Genomic DNA, 20,818 nt, shown 5'->3' with positions numbered 1-20,818 from the left:
TAGCAAAAGTAAAAAAAAATCTTGTCATCATTAAATTCCGTACAAATCTGTATTATACTAAAAAAACGTACACAAATCCGGCCAGTAAAATCCGAAAATCGAAAATCCGTACGGTGCGGAAAAAATACGATACGCATTCTTGACTCGATTCCTTAGGCAAAAATAGCTATAGATTGTTAAAGCTGGTGAAAAAAATATATTCATACAAAAACGTCTTTTTCAAATCGCTAATAACTCGTCAGGGTTAACACGGATCGTTTTGCGGTCTTCGACAAAGTTGTTTGTCATTTTACAGAAGAATCTCACTTGATAATGATCCAACACATTAAACTCCACCTTTGACGGAATTTTTATTTTTTTGCTTTTCCTCATACATTTTTTGCGATTTTTTTTTTCCATATGACCAAAAGCGACCCTAAACCTTGACCAATTTGGCTAAAAATTGGCACAGTTTCCTACTTATTTCAATTTAAAGAATCTGGCATAAGTTTTTAGAAAATGATGATTTTGAAGGTAATTTTTTTCTTCAAAAAATCATAGCTACTTGTTCATAGGTGGCGACATGTGTATTTTGGTCTTTTGATCTCTATAGAGAATTTGCAGCAATGCTAAAAGACACATGTCGCCACCTATAAACAAATAGCTTAAACCTATGATTTTTTGAAAAATGTGTTTTTTCCTCCATAATCAACATTTTTACAAAACTTATGCCGGATTCGGATGAGAAAAATTATTTCCAACAATTTGGTGTACAACTTTCCAAAATTTGTTTGATTTTTCTATGAGAAAACTGTAAATTTATAAAAAGATAGTAATTTGGACTATTTGGCAATAAAGTCTGTCAAAAATCAATAAAAATGGTTGAATATACGTTAACACATCTGTTATCAACTATATAACTGTATATTTCATTGATATATACAGGGAAACTAATTTTTACGTGTTCCAAAACATGTTTTTTAAAAGAAAAAGGTCACAAATTTTTGCGCGCCCAAAAATTGATGTTCATTATTTTAAAGCAAAAAATTTTTCTCGTCTTTTGCAACCAGTTTCATTATGATTGATGCAGGGAATCATGAGAAATAAGCGATTTTGTTCTTCAATCCAGCAGAAAGGAATGCGATTTTTGGCAAGTAACCTCATTTTGGCGCCACCTAGGGTACGTTATCCATTAGTGGACCCCTCTCCTATAGTGGACCCTCTGAAGGGTTTTTGATGGAAAATTCAATAAAATCACAATTTCAAGCGTGTTTTTGTCTACAAATCTTTTATTTGGCATGTTCGGCATCATTTAAAACAATGTTGGCTGACATTGACGTGTCCTTTCAGCCAAAATAAGTGTTTTGAGTTCGGCATCTGAAATCAGCCATGGCCACTAGCATTTTCACAACAAAACTGCATTTATATTTTATGATTGAATTAACTATCCAATCATTTTTTGACTGATTATTCAACTTCAGCAGGTCGAAATAATGTAAGTTTAAGAAACTTTATTAAAATAAAGCGGAGAACTGCTCATTTTCGAGCAAAAATTAGGGGGGTCCAATATAGGACAACGAAAATCCAAACTTTTCCAAAAGTGGACCCCTGTTAATTTAACTTACAAAAATAAAGAAAACTGTGTATTTAAGCAAAAGTTTCTCTTAAACATACAATGAATGCTTGTTGTAATCAACTTCAACGCATATTTTTTCAATTATGAGTATAAATATAGCTGTTTTTATGTTAAAAGTACCAATATGCTGAAGCCGAAAGAATTTGTAATTAATCAAAACTTTAGTTAATGGTACTTAACTAAAGCATCATAGTTGCAGTTTGAAATGATATTTTATAATAATAAATCAATAACAAAACATTATTTTTAAATAAACATGTGTGGTTTTATCAGCAACTGCAAACAAAACTATTGTTTAGTTTCGGTCAATCATTTATGTAATTAATGTGGAAAAAATTGCATCAAAATTATTTTTTTAAATTATTTGTATGATTACAGTGGTTTTTGAAACGTTTTCTCGGATCTTTTTTGGAAATAAATGTGTTTAAATGTCTGTTAGGTTTTTTTGTTGTTTAAAGCCAAATTTGTTAACAAAACATATTTGTTCATGATGAAAAGTGAGCAAAATCCAACTTTTATTCATTATATCTATGATTAGACCTACACCATCCATCAAAACATCAAATATCGGTTAAATTTGGTATAAAAATAACAGTTTGCCTATAGTGGACCCGGGTCCACAATCGGATTATGGACCTGGGTCCACTATAGGAAAAGGGGGTCCATAACAGGCAAAAAAAACTTTTTTTCAAATGGCTATTTTTCTGCTCAAAAACAAAAAACTGATGAAACAAATACTCAAAATTGTTCAAAACACTCCAGATTCCAGATTATTTTGTACAAAGGGTTATGAAAAAGTGCTCAAAATATTGAAAATTTGTGAAAAATGTGCTTCGGCTCTACTAGGGGATCCACTAATGGTTAAAATACCCTACATTTGAAACACAGTCGCGCTGCAAAACCTCAATGAGAAAACTGTAAATTTCTAAAAAGATAGTAATTTGGACTATTAGGCAAGAAAGTCTGTCAAAAATCAATAACAATTGTTTTACGTAAACACATCTGTTATCAACTATAAAACTGTATATTTCATTGATATATACGGGGAAACTCATTTTTTCTTGTTCCAAAACATGTTTTTTTAAAAGAAAAAGGTCGCACATTTTTGCGCGCCCAAAAATTGATGTTCATTATTTTAAAGTCACGCTGCAAAACCTCAATTGTCAATTTGATTGGACATCTTAAAAATAAGGTAAAAAAAATGATCAATACTTTTTTGCAAATCCGTTGTAAAACTACTTACTTTTCCTGTCATTCTTGAACGACGAAATAGCCTACTTTTCTGTACCAAAAATAACAGAATCGAATAGCAACACTTTTCAAAATAAATGCTGAAAAGTTGACCTTTTCAGCACTTGTTTCGAAAAGTAACACTTTTTTGATTTAAACGATTTATTGACAAAATACATGGAAATTTGACATAAAATTTCACTCAATGGATGTTTTTCGGAATTGCAAAAAATGTTGTATGGAACTCGTTGCAAAATTTGATTTTTTTTTTTAAATTAAATATGTCTTTATTGAACTTTCTTATAATAATTACATTTCATTTATATTCTAAGTGGTATGGCTAAATGCTCTTCATCTTTGTTGTATTTTTCGTTTTATTATTACTGTTCATATTCATTCATTTATTTCAAATTGTTTTACATTTTTGCATTTAATCGAATACATTTGGGTAAAAAAAAGAAAAATCACTTTAACAACTAATCCTAACTTAAAACTAAAATAAAAAAATCTTTGAATTATTCAAAATCATTAGAACGAGTAAACTATGAACTGTATTTTAAGATGAATGCTCCAAGGGTCCTTACTTGTTCCTGGCGAGTTTTGCACCCACGCATTGTTGTTGTCATCTCGATGAAAATGTTCAGAAGTTCTTGTGGTGAAAACAGGTCACTACTGCCTTCATCCGTTGATGCTGGTTGGTTTTCCCTGGGTTGCTGTCTGAAGCCAGGAGGTGTTGTGTTCTCTGCAACTTTTTGCCGCTGATTCAACGGCAATGGCTGCAGATTTGGAAACACTCGAACAGATCCCGCTCCAGGTGACGCCAAAGCAGGAAAATCCACGTCCGTGAAAGTTGGTGGTGCTCTGCGACGATTTGGTTGGTGCCTCGTCGTCGCTTGCTGCCGAATTTTCACAAACTCAGCTCGTTTTGGGCAGCTTCGATTCTTGGTAGAATGGTCGCCGCCGCAATTTAAGCATTTCGCTTCGATATTCTCGTTGATTGTTTCGCAAGCTTGAGTTTTGTGCTCACCTCCGCAGGTTGCACAACGATTCTTGATGAAACAGTTCCTTCCACCATGTCCAAACTGCAAGCAGTTCGAACATTGCGTCACGTCACGGTGCACTGGACGATAACGTTCCCACGCAGGGTAGGTAAACCATCACCATCGCACTATGATTGATGTATATTTCGGTGCGTTCCTCGTCTCTTAAAATTTCTCTTCTCTTTCGCAGCCGAGTGATGGTCGGCTTGCTATCGCGAATATCGAAAGCCCATCACATCGACGAGAAATACCCTCTCGCTGGCTCCGATGGAACTATCGTTCCAACCGGAGAGGCACGCACACGAAATTGCTGTATACATACACTGGAGCTCACACACACAAATGAACTCATTTCTACAGGGCTTACGGGCGAGAGAATTTCACGATTGCTCTTTCTCTTGCTTTTTGAGCGAGGGGACTGGCTGTGTGAGAATTTTTTTTCCGTCTTATGCATCGGTTTGTTCGTTGCTCGCTATTTCATCGGCGTCGTTTTCGCTTCGCTCTCTTGATGCAGTTTTGAGAGAACGCCAAAAATTTGATGATTTGAGCGAGGGACGATATCTAAAAGCCCTCGCCATCGGCGAGGAAACGAGTAAATACCATCCCTGTTCCCACGTCACGATGATGTTGAAAATTGCCCGAACTGCCTTCAGCTCAGACGGCGTTGTCGATCCTTTCTCGAGATGAACCAGGTACAGTTGATCACGATACTTGATGTCCTTGTTGTGTCTCGTCATCTTGAAGACTTCGATCACGTTCAACTTAAGAGTTTTGAGCTCTTCTTTCAGCACACTCACATCCATGTCGTACAGGCCACGGAGGACCTGTTTCATGGGGCGTTTACCTGGATCGTCATGGCTGTAGTATTCAATCTTTGTGTTGTTCAGGAAATCCCGAACGTAGTTGTAATCCTTTCTGGTAGGTAGCAGAATTTTGAGTCCATCAGCACACAAGCGAATGGAAGCTCGTAAAGCACCAGATTTGATAAATCCGGTCAGCCACTTTCGCACCGAGTCCGATGACGATGTTTTCACAAAAATGGGTGGCAACTTTTCCCGTCGTTCAAATTCTTCCTTCTCGCTCACGTCCACAGGGAGGGTAGCAAACTGGTTTCCAGACGAAATTTGAGCGTCCATGCTCAAACTGCCTGGTTTTGCAGGTAGTGCTTCAGCATTCTTTAGCTTCTTCAAATCTGCCGATCCTGCTGGTGAGGACCGCCTCTTTTCTTGCCCTGAGGCATTTTTGCACTTTTTAGCACTTTTTTGATGTGTGAGGGACGCACGTCTGACTCGCTGCTCTGTCAACCACAGACTCGTTGCAAAACTTGATTTTTTCAGCACTCTTCGAATTTATCCAACTCGGTGAACCTCGTTGGATAAATGTACAACTCATGCTGAAAAATACTCTTTTTGCAACTTGTTGCATAAACTACTATTTCGCAGTTTAAAGAAAAACAAGAGAATTAGTCAAAAAATAAATTACAATAAATTTTGCGTAATTTTTTTTGTGCAAAAAAAAAAGTTTTTTTTAGAGAGTAACTATATTTTTCTGAAAAGTCCTAACCCAGACCTTTTGCAATTTTTGTTCACGATTTTCTATGCTGTATAGTATTAGATTCCTTATATCCAATTAAGCCATTTTGCATAATTGGTTTCTCCATACAAGTCTCCTAACAAACTTGGGAGCGGTTCATACAAAAGTGTCATGAAAACGTTCAAATCCCCTTTTCTTGAGAAGGGATTTTCTTATTTCTGATCGATCGATTTGGTATCTTCGACAAAGTTGTAGTACTTTTCAGTAGATATGTTATAGAGCACCAAGCGTCCTAACTTTTGAGCCTTATCTTGTAGTTAAGAAACGCGACATGTTGATTCACAAAAATTAACGAAATAATTCGTTGTATTTTCTTTATGGATGTGATATTTCACGCATTTCTAAAGCCCCCATCGATTATTTTTCCAATTTTTATTTTATTCATAAAAATAATGTTTTACATTATGTGTGTGTGTGTGGATGTATTTCTGCTCGAATACATAGAAAACATATGCATATGTGTTTTATGTATTACTCTTTTTTCACCGCACGACAATCTCGCGCGGCGTCGTTTCTTTTCTTCTTCTTCCACACTTCGATTATGATTGTGTTGTCGATGTTGTTGATGTTATTATTGTTTGGCCTTAAAATTAATCATTAAATTAAATTTTATCTTTCACTAAGGTTTTTTTTTTATACGATTTTTTTTGTTTGCATTTTTTTCGCTTTAAATTAAATATTAATTTTTGACTTTTACTCGGTGTGTGTCTTGTTGTCTTGTTTCTTTTTTTTTCTTCCGCAGTGTTGTTCGTATTTTCAAGTATTCTTATATTTCTTTTTTCCTCCTACTAACACGTGCACACAGCCACAATCTGTGTGTGTGTGTGGGTGTGCGTATGTGTCTTGGTTCTTTTTTTTCCTAGTAAGTCACAACTAATGCTTGATGATGAATGGTTAGTGTTTGCGTGTGTTTGTGTGATTGTTTATGTATGTTAGGCTATGATTGTTTGTTTCTATAAATAAACAGTTATTTGCTTTAAATAGGGGAATTAAAAAAAGATTGAAATGAGAAGCCTATATGATCTGTTCTAAGCAATTAAACTCTACAAGTACGGTTTTGTTTACGCTATTTGTTGTCAAGTGTTCGTTTTTATCTTATTGCATTCTGTAATCTGTAACTATGTTTTAATGAAAGGTTTTTGGAAAGTAGGGAGGGGTATGTCACTGCTAAAATAAATTACAAAACGGAGAAAAAGTATATCATTTTTTCTCTGCTTTCAAAGACGGAATCGGCTACTAAAAGTTAGGGATTAATGAATAAAAAATAAATTACGATAAATGCTTAAAATTGAGCGACGAGCCATGGGGGCGGAGGGCGTGGGGTGCTCTCTCAGTGTTAGTATCCTGTGTTGATGGTCCCTCCGCGCCCCTTTTCAGAGGAGGGGCTGCGTCGCTCCGGGAGAAAAGGACAAAGGAGTATAAACTTTTTTCGCTTGTTTAGAAGAGATTTTTAAATTTAGCTTGTTGTTCGTGAATTTTTTTGTGCATTTTCGTTTCGAGAAGGGGAAGTTTTTTTTGTGTTACTTTCAGCTAAGCCTAAGTCGCATTCACGCACACACTAAATAAGCAGTCGGTCTCTGTCTCTCTCGCACTCACACTTGCTCACTTTGTAAGAATACTATAATTTTCACGAATTTCACGAAAACATTTCGCGCTCTCACTCTCTCTCTCTCGTAAAGGTTTTACAATTGGGCTTAAATTGCGTCTATACTCCAGTCGTCCTATTCTCCCCTTCTTGATTGTGTGTGTGTGTGTGTGTGTGTATTTTGGGAATGTGTTTGTGTGTGTGTGTATGTAAAAAATAAGTTAGGTTTCTTTTCTTCTAAGTAAAGAGTTAGAGTGTGGCAAACACTACTTTGCTACTCTTAGGAAAGGGAGAATACAACTATTTCGGCAGATTACATAAATAGGTTATGAATTGTGTATGTCTGTGTAAAACTGAAGGCGCGCGAGGGATGTCCTCAAAAACATCCCGGTACTGGTCTCGTATTGAATGTGCCGATACTGTTTTTGTTGTTGTTTTTGCTTAATGGGGACGAAACGATTTTATAAAACAAAAATTAGACCATTAAATGGCAGTTCCGTTGCGTTCGATTCTTTGCGCGTCCCTCCGCCAAAAACGGAGCGACAATCCTAATCCTAAACATTACGAGACAACTCGGGAAAGGAAAGCGGGTCAGATTTCGTTCGAGAGAAAAAGGTGGTGCAGCGCGGGAAAATTAGTAGATCAGCCTTGTTGTTTTGGAAGGGGGAAGAAGACAGTGTTCAGAGCGGTAGGATCCTTAAAAGTGCCTTCCGGCGTAGCCGCTGTCGTACAGCTTGCACATCGAGTCCCCTCGGCTGGCGGTCATCGTGGGGCTGGGCATCACCGACGAGCCCATCGAGGCGCCCTCGAACTGGCGCTGCTTCCGGCGGCGCTGCCACAGGAACGTCCAGATGGCGATGACGGCGAGCTGGCCGAGCAGGAAGACGGCCGCGGCCACGATGAGTCCTGTTGTGATGGGGGGGAAGAAAAAGGTTTGAATTAGATTCGTTGAGCGCGAGGACACTTTAGGAGCTCGATCAACCTCGATCGCGGTTGATCTTTAGGGTTTGACCAAACGATATTTTTTTCTCGTAGTGGTAAGCAATGTTGTCCTCAAAGGATCTACTTTGAGGACAACATCTCTACAAAGTTGTAGTACGTAATTTGATTCAACAATATTAGAAATTTGCTTGTGATTTTTTTTTGTTTGGGGTAAGCAATGTGGTCTCCAATTTAACTTACAGGATCATTCTGAAGTCTCTTAATTTAGGATGCGTCGATTGCAGTTTACCTTCAGAGTTCAACCAAACGAAATCATCTTTTTTAAAGGGGTAAGCAATGTTGTCCTCAAAGAAGACCACATGTAAAAGGGTTGAAGTAAAGGAACTTCAAGACCGTTTGAAGCACCTTTACAAAGGTGTCGATCTTACGTAATTTGATTGAACATTATTAGAAACTAGCCTGTTGTTTTTTTGGGGTAAGTGATGTGGTCTCGAATTTAACTCACAGGCTATTGTTTGATCAGTTTGAAGTTTCTGAATTTCAAAATTTAAATCATCAAGATCGGTTGAAACATTATTCAGATTTTATCCTGTTAGAAGTTTTGCTTACGGACTTTTTATTTATAGGGGAAAGCGATGTGGTCTTTCATGTTTTGCACATGCAATAGTTTGCTCGAATGGAAGTTTCTGATATCGTTGAAAGCATCAGGATCCGACCGTTCATAATATTGATTAGATATTTTTTTCGACGTTTTGTTTGCGATTTCTATAGGGGTAAGCAATGTTGTCCTAAGTTAAGATCACATCTAGAGTTTTTATTTAAAAAAGTTTCTTAATCCACCATTAGGTGGGTGGTGCCTTCCTCACATTAACAAAGTAATAATGAAAATAAGTTTATGAAAAAATATACATGAAAAGTTTGAAGCTTCCAGACGTGATCATGAAAGCAATCTACATTTCGGCGAACTTAAATCGCTTAATCAGGCGCGACTCAACTCACACGAAACAAAAGACCCGGTCTTGCTTGAGGTTATGCAAAAAATCACCCATTTTTGTATCTACAAAAATCTTTTTCTTTTTTAACTTTTTAAATTTACTTTACTACGAATAAAATAAAATTTAATAGGGTCTTAGGGTATCCCAAAACGAAAACAGAATAAAGAAACGGCCAAAATCGCCATTTCAGCCAAATCGTGAGACATGTCATTTTATGGAAAAATGTTGAACTGAAATAACCCAGAACATTTCATTTCGACATTTCATTTAAAATTACGTGTTTATAGGTATATTTGAGAGGTATATGTTCTACAAATTGTAATGACAAAAACATTTTTGTATATATTAGTATTGGCATGTATTTTCGAGTTAGAGATTTTAAAAGTTTGAGTTAGTGATGACAATTTACCAGTTTTTTTAACACAATCGTGTTTTTGTTTTTTGGGTGTTTTTGAAACTGACTGAGTTGAGTGACTCGTTGCGAGAACAATTAAAAAAAATTTTGAAATTTGGTTTGTTTTTGGACTTAAAAAACTCCAGCCACAACAATCATCCAAGGGGTCATTCTTATGCAAAATTAGCAGAACTTTCCGAAAAAAATACTTTCAAAAGCACACGATTGTGTTTTTGGGGTTAAAATTTGAAAAACTGGTAAAAGAATAGTCAAAATCATAACTTTTTTCAAAAAACTTTTTTGTAAAATTCTGATAACTCGTGAAGTGTCAGGACGTAATATTTGAACAAGCCCTAAGCAATGTTGTCCTTCAAATAGTTTAAAGATCGTTGAAAGTGTCTTTACAAATTTTTCGTCCGATCGTACGTAATTATTTTTTTAAAGGGGTAAGCAGTGTGGTCTTCAATGTACCGAGGCAAAGTTTGGTCGAATGGTCTCTTCTAAGTCTATGATATCGTTGAAAGCACAAGGATCCGATCTTCGTGTTCTAATCCTTTCAGAAGAACTCTTTCAAGTTTCATTGGAGGTAAGCAATGTTGTCCCTAACAAAGAACATCACGTGCCAATGTTTGAAAAGTTGAGCTTCCGAGTATGTTTCGAAATGTTCCGATCGAACGTGAATAAAGATTTAATCTTGTTATAAGTTTTGCCTATTGACCTGTTTTAAAGGGGTAGGCAATGTGGTATCCAATTTTGGTCACCGGCTTATGTTTGATCGGTTCAAAGTTTCGAAGATTTTGGTTTGAATACGGTACGGGTTTCAAACGTTTCATTAGAGGTAAGCAATGTTGTTTCAATAACATTTAGGACATGAAAGATTCTAAAAGTTCAAGAGTAGAGTCGCTACGTACCCAGTCCGTTGACGCAGATGCCCTGGGCGTCGGACGACGCGACGAACACGGTCTCGCTGCTGCTGATCTTGGGCTTGGCCTGCTGCTGCTTCTCGAAGCCGAACTTGTCGGTGATCTGGATGGACTGCACCAGCAGCATGTCGTCCTGGGGCGCCTGGTGGGTGGTTTCGCGACGTTCGCGGCGCAGGCTAAAGTCGGCGGTGGCGTTCACCGAGCGGCGCTTGCGTCCGTACGACACGATCGAGCGCAGCTCGCCGGCGGCAAAGTCATCCTGGTCGCACTGGACGGGCTCGCACGTGGGCATGCACGGGGTGACGAGGGCGCGGAACTGAACCATCTCCGAGGAGGGGAACTTGAAGGCGTCAAAGTGCGACAGCAGAATCTTTCCGGATCCGGCACTCTTGTAGATCGGTCCCATGATGAAGTGATCGGTCGGGCATCCGCGGGCATTGATGAGGGTGATTTCGCTGCTGTCGACTCCGTCCATGGCAACCAGCTCGCGGACAAAGATCTCGTAGGGGGACTGCTGGTCGAGGATCTCGAAACGGAGGGCCAGGGGATCTCCGACCTCGGCGGTGCGCATCATGTCCGAGCCGTCGCGAGAGGTGATCTTCATGACTACGTTCGGTGAGTCGACCACGACCTCCTCGGACAGGGCAGGTTCGATGTCTCCGGTAACGTCCAGGTCAACGTCGTTGGACACAGTCTTGTTGGTCAGGTCATACTGGCAGGTGACGGCAAGTCCCAAATCCGACGAGGTAACGATCGTATCGTGGTGCTGGATGACAACGTCGTTCAGGTAGCGTCCCAGTCCGTTCTGGCGCACGTTGCAATCGATATCCTGGTATCCCATGCGCAGTTCAAACTCCAGAGCACTCTTGACATCGACCGAGCACGAGTTGGGGGCTCCCTTGGCGTAGACCTTTCCGTCAAACAGCTTCGAGGTGCGGATCTTGGCGATCATGTCTCCGGCGCGGCACTCGATCGAAACGTTGTAGCACGAGCTCAGTTCATAGGTGGCGGCTTCCGGCACGTCCAGATAGGGATCCTGAATGTCGGCAAGAGTGGCACGGCTGTGGTGGGACAGACGGCACACCATGTCTCCGGTATCTCCGTAGTCGTACGAGTGGCAACGGTAGGGCGAGCTCAGGCACAGTTCACGGCACTCGTCCACGCTGGGCACCTCCTGGTACACGGAATCCACGGTCTTCAGAATGCGGCCCGACATACGCTTGAACTCGCACAGCTTGGTTGGCTCCTCGGCGCAGTTGTTCTCCAGGTAGTCCGATCCGTCGGTCGCGGCGAAGGCACTCGATCCGGCCAGCGTGATACGGTCCATGTCGGACAGCTCGCAAGTGTTGGTCGACTGGTAGTAGTTGGCAGACCTGGCAGGAGAGAAAACAAACAACGGTTAATTAAAGTGCCATACGGACTCCGCTGGCTATATGGGCTTGAAGATCCTCGCCCTTCGATAGCTAACAATGAATCATAAAAATTGCAACAAATTGCACTTCCGCGTTGAGAGCGCGCGCCTTGGTTGCCCAGCATCGATACCAATCTCTCTCCCTTCGAGAACGTGGCAATAAAACGGTCCCATTCGTATGACACACCGCTGGCTGGTCGTCGGTCCCACAAGAGGGCAGCTCGCGGCATACTTTCTCGCTCTAAATTTGCATTTCTCGGCCCCGGTCCGGTTCCGCGCAAACCCAATAATTATAATAATTGATAAATTTGGCACGATAAACGGGGTTCGCGCCGAACTCTAAGTGCGGGGTATTCCCAAAGGGGCGCTCGGCCCAAGTGATGGTCGATTAGAACTCCATTTGCGAATAGAGCGAATGAATTATAGTGGCACATAATTTAAATTCTATCCCCGGCCCTAACGAGGAGTTAATAACCCGGCCATGACTTTGGATATTGAAGAGGGATAAAAACGCGCGAGCGAATTACAGAAACCCATAGCCGGCGGGGTCATAACTGGGAGTAACTGGAGCGAACTTGATTGAATTAGAGGAGAGGCCCTTTTCCCTTTGTAGAAGGACAAAAGGACAGTTTCACCTACTGCTGCTGATGGGGCTGTGAATGACCGTGAAGACCGCGGTTGTGGTTGCGGGATTTCTAAGGAATAGTCGTTTTCACTGAATTGTTGTGGTTTTAACGAAAGTGTGTTGATTTAGGTAAAAGTGATGTCGTTGTAGCGTGAAATTGAATGCTGAATGAAGCTGTACAAGCGATTGTATGATTTGACCAGTGGATTCTCAACAAGATTCGTTGAAAACCGGAGTTGGATTCTGTGCGATCGCTAAGCTCCTTAGCGATTCGAAATTGAGTTTAAAGAAGATATCAAAGTATACTAATTAAAAAGTGATTTTTTTAAATCCCAAAAATGAAAGCGATCTGCCAAATTGATAGTGCCTTCTCCAGCGATCGTATCAACGAAACCTTCCAGAGAAAATTAATATCTTCATTTCTTCTTCTCGAGTCACGCTGCATCGTTCTAACAACCGGTTTTCTCAAAATTAAAAATATTCGCAAGCTTTCTTTGTCGCAGCAAAAAAAAAAAACCTTGCCAAAACGAACCCAAATAACCCTCATCAAACGGGGCGACCCATTAATTCAATTATCCCTTTCACCAGCCGAAAAAAAACAGACCATCGCGAATGTGACGAAGGTCCGTTGAACCCGCGGACGCGCGTGTCAGGATGTTAATTGGCCGTAACGCCCCCCGTACACGGAGAAAAAAACAGTTGCCAAAATCGTGAACAAGTGTTCATGATTTTGGGAACCTTATTTTTCTCCGTGTACTAATTGGGAGAAGTTCAGCAACGCCGTACGTCAAACCCGACCAAGCTGTAGTTGGTCATCATTAACCGGGGCGCACCCCTCACTGGAAGATCAAACCGAATTGACAAGCTCGTTAGAATCCCCCCCAACGGACGACGTTCTTGGTGGTTTATTAAATCGAAGAAAATCGATAATAACAGAGAGGGTGCATGACCTAATAGAGCACACGAAAGCAGGGCTCGCGATCGTATCGCGCGACGACTGCGGTCCCTAATGGCCGCCCGCGTATTGTTGGTGTTGTGGCCGATTGTCCGCGGCCGTGGCCGCGCGTACCCCCGGTTATCTAACACAGTAATGATAGAGAGCGGGGATCTTGTTAGTCCGGCGTCGTACACACAGAACAGAGAGAAAGAATATAATTAACAGGTTGTTACGGATTCTTTGACGGAGTAAGGTTGCGCGCACGGTTCTGAAGCCCCGTGGGGACCACCGCTACATGTGATCCCTTTTCTGTGTTAATAAGACAAGAACAACTGCAACTCTCGTTGGGGGGAAAGGTCGGCACAGTGAAGAGATGATTGGAGCAATTGGAATACCTGTGTGTATGTGGTTTTCTCGGGTTTACCGTCGTCAAGATCGCGTCTTGATGGCTATCGGACCTTCATCAACGTGACCCGACCTTTTTGCGGTAATCGCGCGCCGTGACTGGGTGGGCGAGTCACTGCTAGTCTCGTGCAGATGGCGCGCACAGCTGAGCTTCAACTTGCGTGCAAGTTGAGGTGCAAGCAGAGGTGTGAATCTTCGCCACAGGTCATCGTGACAGTTACTCGCGGGGCGAGACCGTCAATTTAGCGGCAACGGTACTCATTGCGGAACACAATGTCTGCAGGAACGCCCTCTGGGAAGCAGCGCGTCGCGCAGAGATAGGTTAATTAATTTCTAAACAATTAATAAACCTACTAATTCCATGCAATTTACGCGGCGAGCGAGCCCGGTTGGCATGATCGCACGTTCGCGAGACTAGAAGAAGGAAGAAATGCGCTCCAGAGTGGAGCGGAGCTATTGTAAATACAATTTTAATTAATACATAGTGCATGCTTCCCATTGACCACTTCTCGGGGCTCGCCCCGAGATGGCGCAACGAGATTGCACCCAATTCAATAGCGCTAATAATAATAAATTGCAGATAATGGCCGGTCTCACGTCCCGTAGGAAAAGGACCGACCCGTATGATGCATTAATCTCATTTGTTTTACCGCTCGTTGTTGCCGGATTAGCAAGAACTTGCACGCAACGCAACGCAGACACTCCCGGGTCATGACCTTGCGGGGCTGATTGAGCACATTTAGCTGGGTGGGTGGCCGGCCGGCCGGCGATCCCCTGGGAACGATACCGGCCCGGTGCCCATAAAACCCATCCACCTGGAAGAACAAACCGACTAACGGGTTCTTCAGTCATTACCCGCGGCGGTTGAGTTTCGCTTTCCGAGAGGCGTAACGCAGGCCAATAAAAATCATAACTCTCGCGGGAACCGCCGCGAAAGCGAAAACTCGTTGAGCGCGTCGCGTCGTTAATTACCGCGGAGTTCAAGAATAATTACCGCCGCGGTCAGGTGAAAAAGTGAATCCGGAGGAATTCTTGGAACGCCTTTTCACTTGTTTTCGCGTACAGATGGCAGCTCGTTTGAGCGATTAACTTGCGTGCAAGTTTTCCCAGGACGCGAACCGCCGATTGGAGATTCTCCGAATCGCTCGGGACCTTTTCCCACGTCCGATCGAGGTCAAGCTGCGGGAATGTTGGTGGAAAAGCCCCGCTCACGCGACTAATCTATCACATGTGTCCGGCCCTCTCGGTTCCGTACGGTTTGTGCGCTACGTGCTCGGCTTGAAATAGATCGTCGTCAATTAAGCAACGCCACCAACGCGAGCCTGCCCGTAATTAATTTCTGTCCACGTCTACGGCTCAGTGCCTAACCATCAAACCTTGAAGTCCCGCGGGACGTCTTCGACGACGACGATAAAGAAAGTCCAATTAAAAATAATTTCCATTTAAGGCAGCGCGCGAGCGCGCGCTCATCACCGCGCGGTACCGGTTCAGCTAGTCGCCCACAACTCCGTACGGTGCATCCCGATATCCCAGGCAGGAACTAGCGAAAAACGCGAGATTTCACCCGGTGATAAATGCGCCGACGTTGACGTCGGCAAACTTGAAGCGAAGAGGATCTCCGGCGCGCAAATGTGCGAGAGCATGTTATCATAAAAGCTGTCATATTATTTGCTTTTTCTCGCGTAGACGCGACCTCGGGATCGGCGTGACAGGCCGCGCCGCGGCCGCGGAATCTCATTTCACGGTTGTCAACAAATATTATGAAAAACATGGCTCCTCTCGAGCAGATCGAAGACAGCCGCGAGATCTTGTCGATCTTGGAGATTGACAGCTCTGGGAGGGTCTAGACGTACAAGGCGCCGATCGCGCGCGCGGGTTCAAGTCCCGACTCCCAAGGGTGCGATAATTGCTCCCTAATTACCACATGGGTTGTGGAGTAGAGGACTCTAACCATAAATCAATCGAGGAGATCGATCAGGGGTCGACGATTGACATGTTGGGTTGCAACGGGGGTTTCGGGTTTCTTTACGACTCACGAAGCGATCCAGAACTCACGGAATGGACTGGACTTAATTTGAATCTATTTATACGAGCAGGGGCACGCCAGGTAGCCGGTTAGAACGATGATGACTCAATTGGATGGTTTATACAATGTAGAGCTCGTCCAGAACGTCGCGTGGAACGCGACAGCTCGTTTGGTTGGTGAATGTGGATTTATAGTTTGGGTGATCCGTGAGTGATAACGGGGCTTGGTCACACGCGAACCGTTCGCTGAGATGATTTATTTTATCGTCGGTTCAATCTACGGCCAAACCTGACCATGGATCACATTCTGGAGTTGGTTTCTGGGAAACGTTCTCACCAGATGATGCCGAGAGGTTGTTGACAGGAAGCGCTCATAGATGGCAGTGCTATTAAAGATGCAAATTGAATGCAAGTTTACTTGCAAGTTCGAGCTCTCGATAAGTCGTGAGTGCAAGCGATGTTTGACCAACATTCAACTACTCATACGAGGCCATTTAGAAGAGAAAAAAACTCGTCCAATAAATCTAATCACAGTTACGTTCACTTTCTCCCGCGCAATTTCACTCTCGTACCCGTTGATCCAGATCATCACTCTGCCAACCTGCCACACCAGTACGGATCCAGATCATCGTCATCGACCATACCGTACAGCCGCCCCACGATTGCGCATACCGGTTTTTCATCGTCACTTGCCGAGGCTGCAAGCCCCAGTTTGCGCTAACTGTGCTTGACAGAGCGCGCGCGCCGGACGTATCTCCGACTTGCAAACGATCTCCGCCAGCAAACAAAGTTGGTTGACTCCGGGGGGGAGTCGACGTCGTCGTCGTCGTCGCAGAAGGTGTTAATACACAATCATCGTCATCACCGTCATCGTCGGCGCTGGCCGGGGTCTGATTGACCTAATTACTTAGTTAATTCTTCTCGGCAGCTGTTCCGAGGGAACCGCTCGGCGCAGGCCTTTGATTACTCAATTATATTGATTTAGGAACGCTTGTTTTACTCTCTTTCACCTGCGCGAGGAAAATCGCGAAAAGAGAAAATGACTTCGTCGTCGACGACGACGACGACGCCTCTACTTTGAACGAGCGGAAATTATCGAGTGCTAGCTGCGCTAGCGCGGAATAGAGGGCGCACACTAGTTTATATGTTAACATTTCGCCGTAATAAATGTAAATAAATTTCCTTCCTGCGCGGTGATCTGATCGGCAGACTCTCCAGGTCGAGTGGGATTGTGTGTTCGACACCAGGTGCGATAAGTTGTTGCTGCGGTAGCCCTCATTACACCCCTACGGAGCGCTGGCGGAACTACGCTCTAGCCCTTACGGGCGCCGTTCTTCGCTAATGAGAAATAAATTTTAAATTGTTGCAAATTAATTAGCTTCGTAACGCGGCTGCTGGCAGGGAGCAAATCGCTCCATCTCGGGCTGGTAGATAAAGACTTCATCTGGAACGAACCCCTTGTGGAAGCTGGCTAAGGTTCGAGGATTCCCGGTAGAAGGCAGGCAGCAACACTTTCACTGGAAGTGGTTGAACATCTCACTTGGGTGAATGTCGAGATGGCATTCTTGTGTTGGGGAACCAGGTCGTGACTACATTGTATGGGAAAGAATTTCCCCGGTAATAGAGCTTGTCGGATGCAGCTTGACAATTTCCGCGGAATGTTCGTTGAATTTGTTTTTCGATAACGGATCTTCGTGGTTGTTGAAATCTTGAAACAAAGTAACCTCTCCAACTATTCGCCAATAGATGGCACTGTTGTTAAAGGTCGCGCTTGCATGCAAGTCCACGTACAAGTTCAACCCCCTTCACAGTATGCAAATGCTCCAACCATACTTGTCATTTCAAACACCTTCTAGGGAAGTGCTCAAACGACGACCAGCTAATCCGTCACTGCCCAGAAGGGCAACGCGGCGACGACATGACATAATCAGGATGGACGCGCGCGCTTGCTCACACGCAGTTGATTGCCCTCACGGGGTTGAGTGCGGACAAATTGACACCTCCGGGGCCGGTCCCGAGGGGAGGGGCGGGCGTTCCGGGAAACAAGAACCCCGAGCTGTTCAGCTACCTCTTAGAACTGCTCCAGAAGCGCGAGCACACCATTATATTATCATAACATTAACATTGTATGTTAATTTGCTCGCGTTTTTCTGCGCTGCGGACCCTCCCTAACGGGGTGAAGAAATGGTAATCGCTGGCAGGGGTTCGGCGGGGCCCTTACACTGACAAATTAAAGTGCGCGCGCTTCATTTGGCGCGCAGATTTGAATGGGGGCTTCTGTGCAACTGCCCGGAAAATTGAAGTCGCACTCCTCCCCGGGGCCGATAGAATGTTAATTTTATTGATTTGGGAGCTGTTGGATTGAGTGGGGTGACCACACGGAGAAAAATTAGTTCTGAAAATCGTGAACAAGTGTTCATGATATTGGGAACCACGAACAAAATGTTCAAATTTCATGGTACGTGTTTCAAAAACGTTTGAAAGAATTTGAACGCTTTGTTCGTGGTTCCCAATATCATGAACACTTGTTTTCGATTTTCAGAACTATTTTTTTCCCCGCTTGGACCAAGTAACCCTCGTCAGTTACATGATCTCCAAGTATGGAGTGTAATGAGTTTTTTTTTATTTTGATTATAAACTGATCCTCGGTCCTAACCTGGTCGTAGCACCTAAAAGGACCTAATAAAAATAAGTTATGAATAAAAAAAAAAAACTATTTTTTTCCGTGTAGGATTAGAGGGTCGCTGCACGTCAAAAGGAATTGGTCGAGTCCTTAGAAAAACGCAGCTTATTGCGTGTAGTCGTCGCACATACGCGCTTATCTGGCGATCCGAACCTTGGCAAAACAAGGAAAATCGCTAATAAATTAGATTAAGGAAGGTCTTCAGCAGGCCCGCGCTAGAAGTGTAATGAAAGGTGCTGATTTTCGCTCGCGCAAGAACTGGACTACACAACACGAGTTACTCCAGTATGAGAGGGACCAGATAAGCCCGAGATAAATGTACAAGTTTGGTGCGCGCCGACGCCGCCGCGGACTAGATCATCTACGGGTCTTCAGGAACTCCTCGTCTGTAGAAGGGGGTTATACCTCGATAGGGTAATTTAAATTGATTGCTTAAATAAATATTTAACAAGTGCAGTCGGGCGCGGGTGTACCTTCCAGTCACTTGTTCAGGGGGTTTACAGTTACCGGGCCACTTGTGAAGGTCTCCGCGCGATATCTCCGGACCGGGATCGCGCCTTGCTCTCGATTTTTAAGCGGCTGTTGCTCATCACCGTAGTCTGCGCGGACCAAGATTAAGTAAATGGGCGCTCAATTTCAGCGAGGAAACCAGTTCGATTGATTAGGCGCACGCGGCTTTAAAAGGGATCCGCGCAGCTTATCGCCGCAAGAAATGGCCACCCGAGCCAAATTAGTCAGGATTATTAGCCCAGAAGTAGATCGCCGCTGCACGCGGCAGATCGCCGGGGAGATACGCGCGATAATCGGCGCAGGTTGCGCGGCCCGGATTAGGGCATATTGCTGGACCCCGGTAACCTGGTTATTGGCTTTGTGGTGTCGTAGTAGGAGGGACTCCGTTAGGCAGGGTCCGGTTTTGCGACGGTCGCCTAATTTGGGGCACTTTCGCGGGCGGAATTGGAGCAGTTGATAATGAGCTGGGCAGCGTCCTTGTGGGCTCGGAGGAGACCACCTTGTATGATCTTCAAATCGAGTGGAAATAACTCGATCAACAGCCCAGTAATAAGATCTTGACGTTGGTTCGAACTAGATACTCAAATGAATCTCGAAGATCTTCTAGGATTCACAACACGCGAGTCAATCCTGCCCGATATTGATCGAGTTCAGCAAGCTACGCCCGAGTCCCGTTCTGACGTCTCGCGATATGATTCTACCGTTCGCTCACGATCATCTGCTGGAACCGCTTACCGAACTGCGAAAAAAAAAGCTCGATTTGTTCCAGTTCTCATCATCATTACGATCTTCATCACAAGTAAAATCGCTCGCGCGATGTCGCCGGTGCGTTTAACAAATCGCCTGCAATTTCTCAGAACCCGGGCGCGTAAGTGCGCTGTGCGCAGAACGTTCATTATCCCCGCAGTCGGTGCTCCGATTAGGGTTGGATTTGTTCTAGTTGGTGCGGATATTGCCGCTGCTACCGTTGTTCTTTAGTGAGTGCGAGGTTCGTCGCTTATCCCGGCAGTCGCCGAGTTTCGCCGAGCTTCAGCCAAGTCGAGTCTCTATAATGAGCGCGGTTGTTTGGGGGCGAAGATCCGCGCGAGGTATTTGCATAAAAAAGAGTGGAAAAAGTGATCGAGTTGACAGAAATTACATAAAAGGGCAACCACAGTCGCAATTGTACTCGCGTGAGTCCGCGAGTCAGTCCCCAAACAAACTTCCCAGGGCACTTGTTTTTGAACAAGCAGGAAATTACTGCAACTGCTGCTGCTGCTGAAGCTGGTGGTGGTGGTGCAATTCTCGGAACCCGCGACCTGGGCTGATTTCTTTTGGCGTGTTCATACGCTCTCCCCGCGCCCCCACTTCTTCGCGCAGCGACCGGACAAGCCAAGAATGTTCTTTTCGGTTGAAGATCTCGGCGGCTGAAGAATGCGCGCTGCGCGCGCGCCCGCGGTTCTTCTTCATGGACAAAAAAAGGCGCACGTAGATCCATTACAACGCCGAGTTCCCCGCGTCGTCGTCGGACGTTCAGGTCTCTTAATGGTAGCAATATCCGATGTTGTTAGTGTAAACGGTTGAGAGCTGTTTGGGGTTGTAATCATAACAATAAATTCACTGCATGTTACACATTGGGGCACTGGCCACGAACCGGCGAGGCGAGAGGGGGACGGGTTCTTTGTTCTAGGACCGGACGAGCGGAATCGGCCAAACCACCGTTTTCTTCCCAACTTTGTGTGTGTGTGTCTGTTTGTATCGCACACCGGAAAGATTTACTTTTATTTTCAGGGAAAATTTCGTTTTTGCTCTCTGCGGGGCGGGGTGTGCGGTCGCGGGGAGAGTTGCGCGACATTTTCCAGAAGTCATGAAATCGCCATAAAGATGATGATAAAATTTAGCTTTATGATGCTTTGGTGCTGCTGG

General features: G+C 43.8%; 1 protein-coding gene across 1 annotated transcript in view; it reads right to left on the bottom strand.

Moving 5' to 3' along the window:
- Window positions 1-6,328: 6,328 nt before the first annotated feature.
- Window positions 6,329-20,818, bottom strand: part of LOC6036502 — a 29,916-nt gene continuing 15,426 nt past the window's right edge. Inside the window, exons 4-5 of the mRNA XM_038248985.1 lie at window positions 10,306-11,690; window positions 6,329-7,969 (exon numbers count right to left, since the gene is read on the bottom strand). Of these exons, the coding sequence (XP_038104913.1) occupies window positions 7,761-7,969; window positions 10,306-11,690 (1,594 nt within the window). The 3' untranslated portion in view covers window positions 6,329-7,760. The remainder of the gene's footprint in view (window positions 7,970-10,305; window positions 11,691-20,818) is intronic.

This window comes from Culex quinquefasciatus, chromosome 1 (genome assembly GCF_015732765.1).
Source record: "Culex quinquefasciatus strain JHB chromosome 1, VPISU_Cqui_1.0_pri_paternal, whole genome shotgun sequence".
NCBI classification, from domain to species: Eukaryota; Metazoa; Arthropoda; class Insecta; order Diptera; family Culicidae; genus Culex; species Culex quinquefasciatus.
This window is presented reverse-complemented; position numbering and strand designations above follow the sequence as displayed.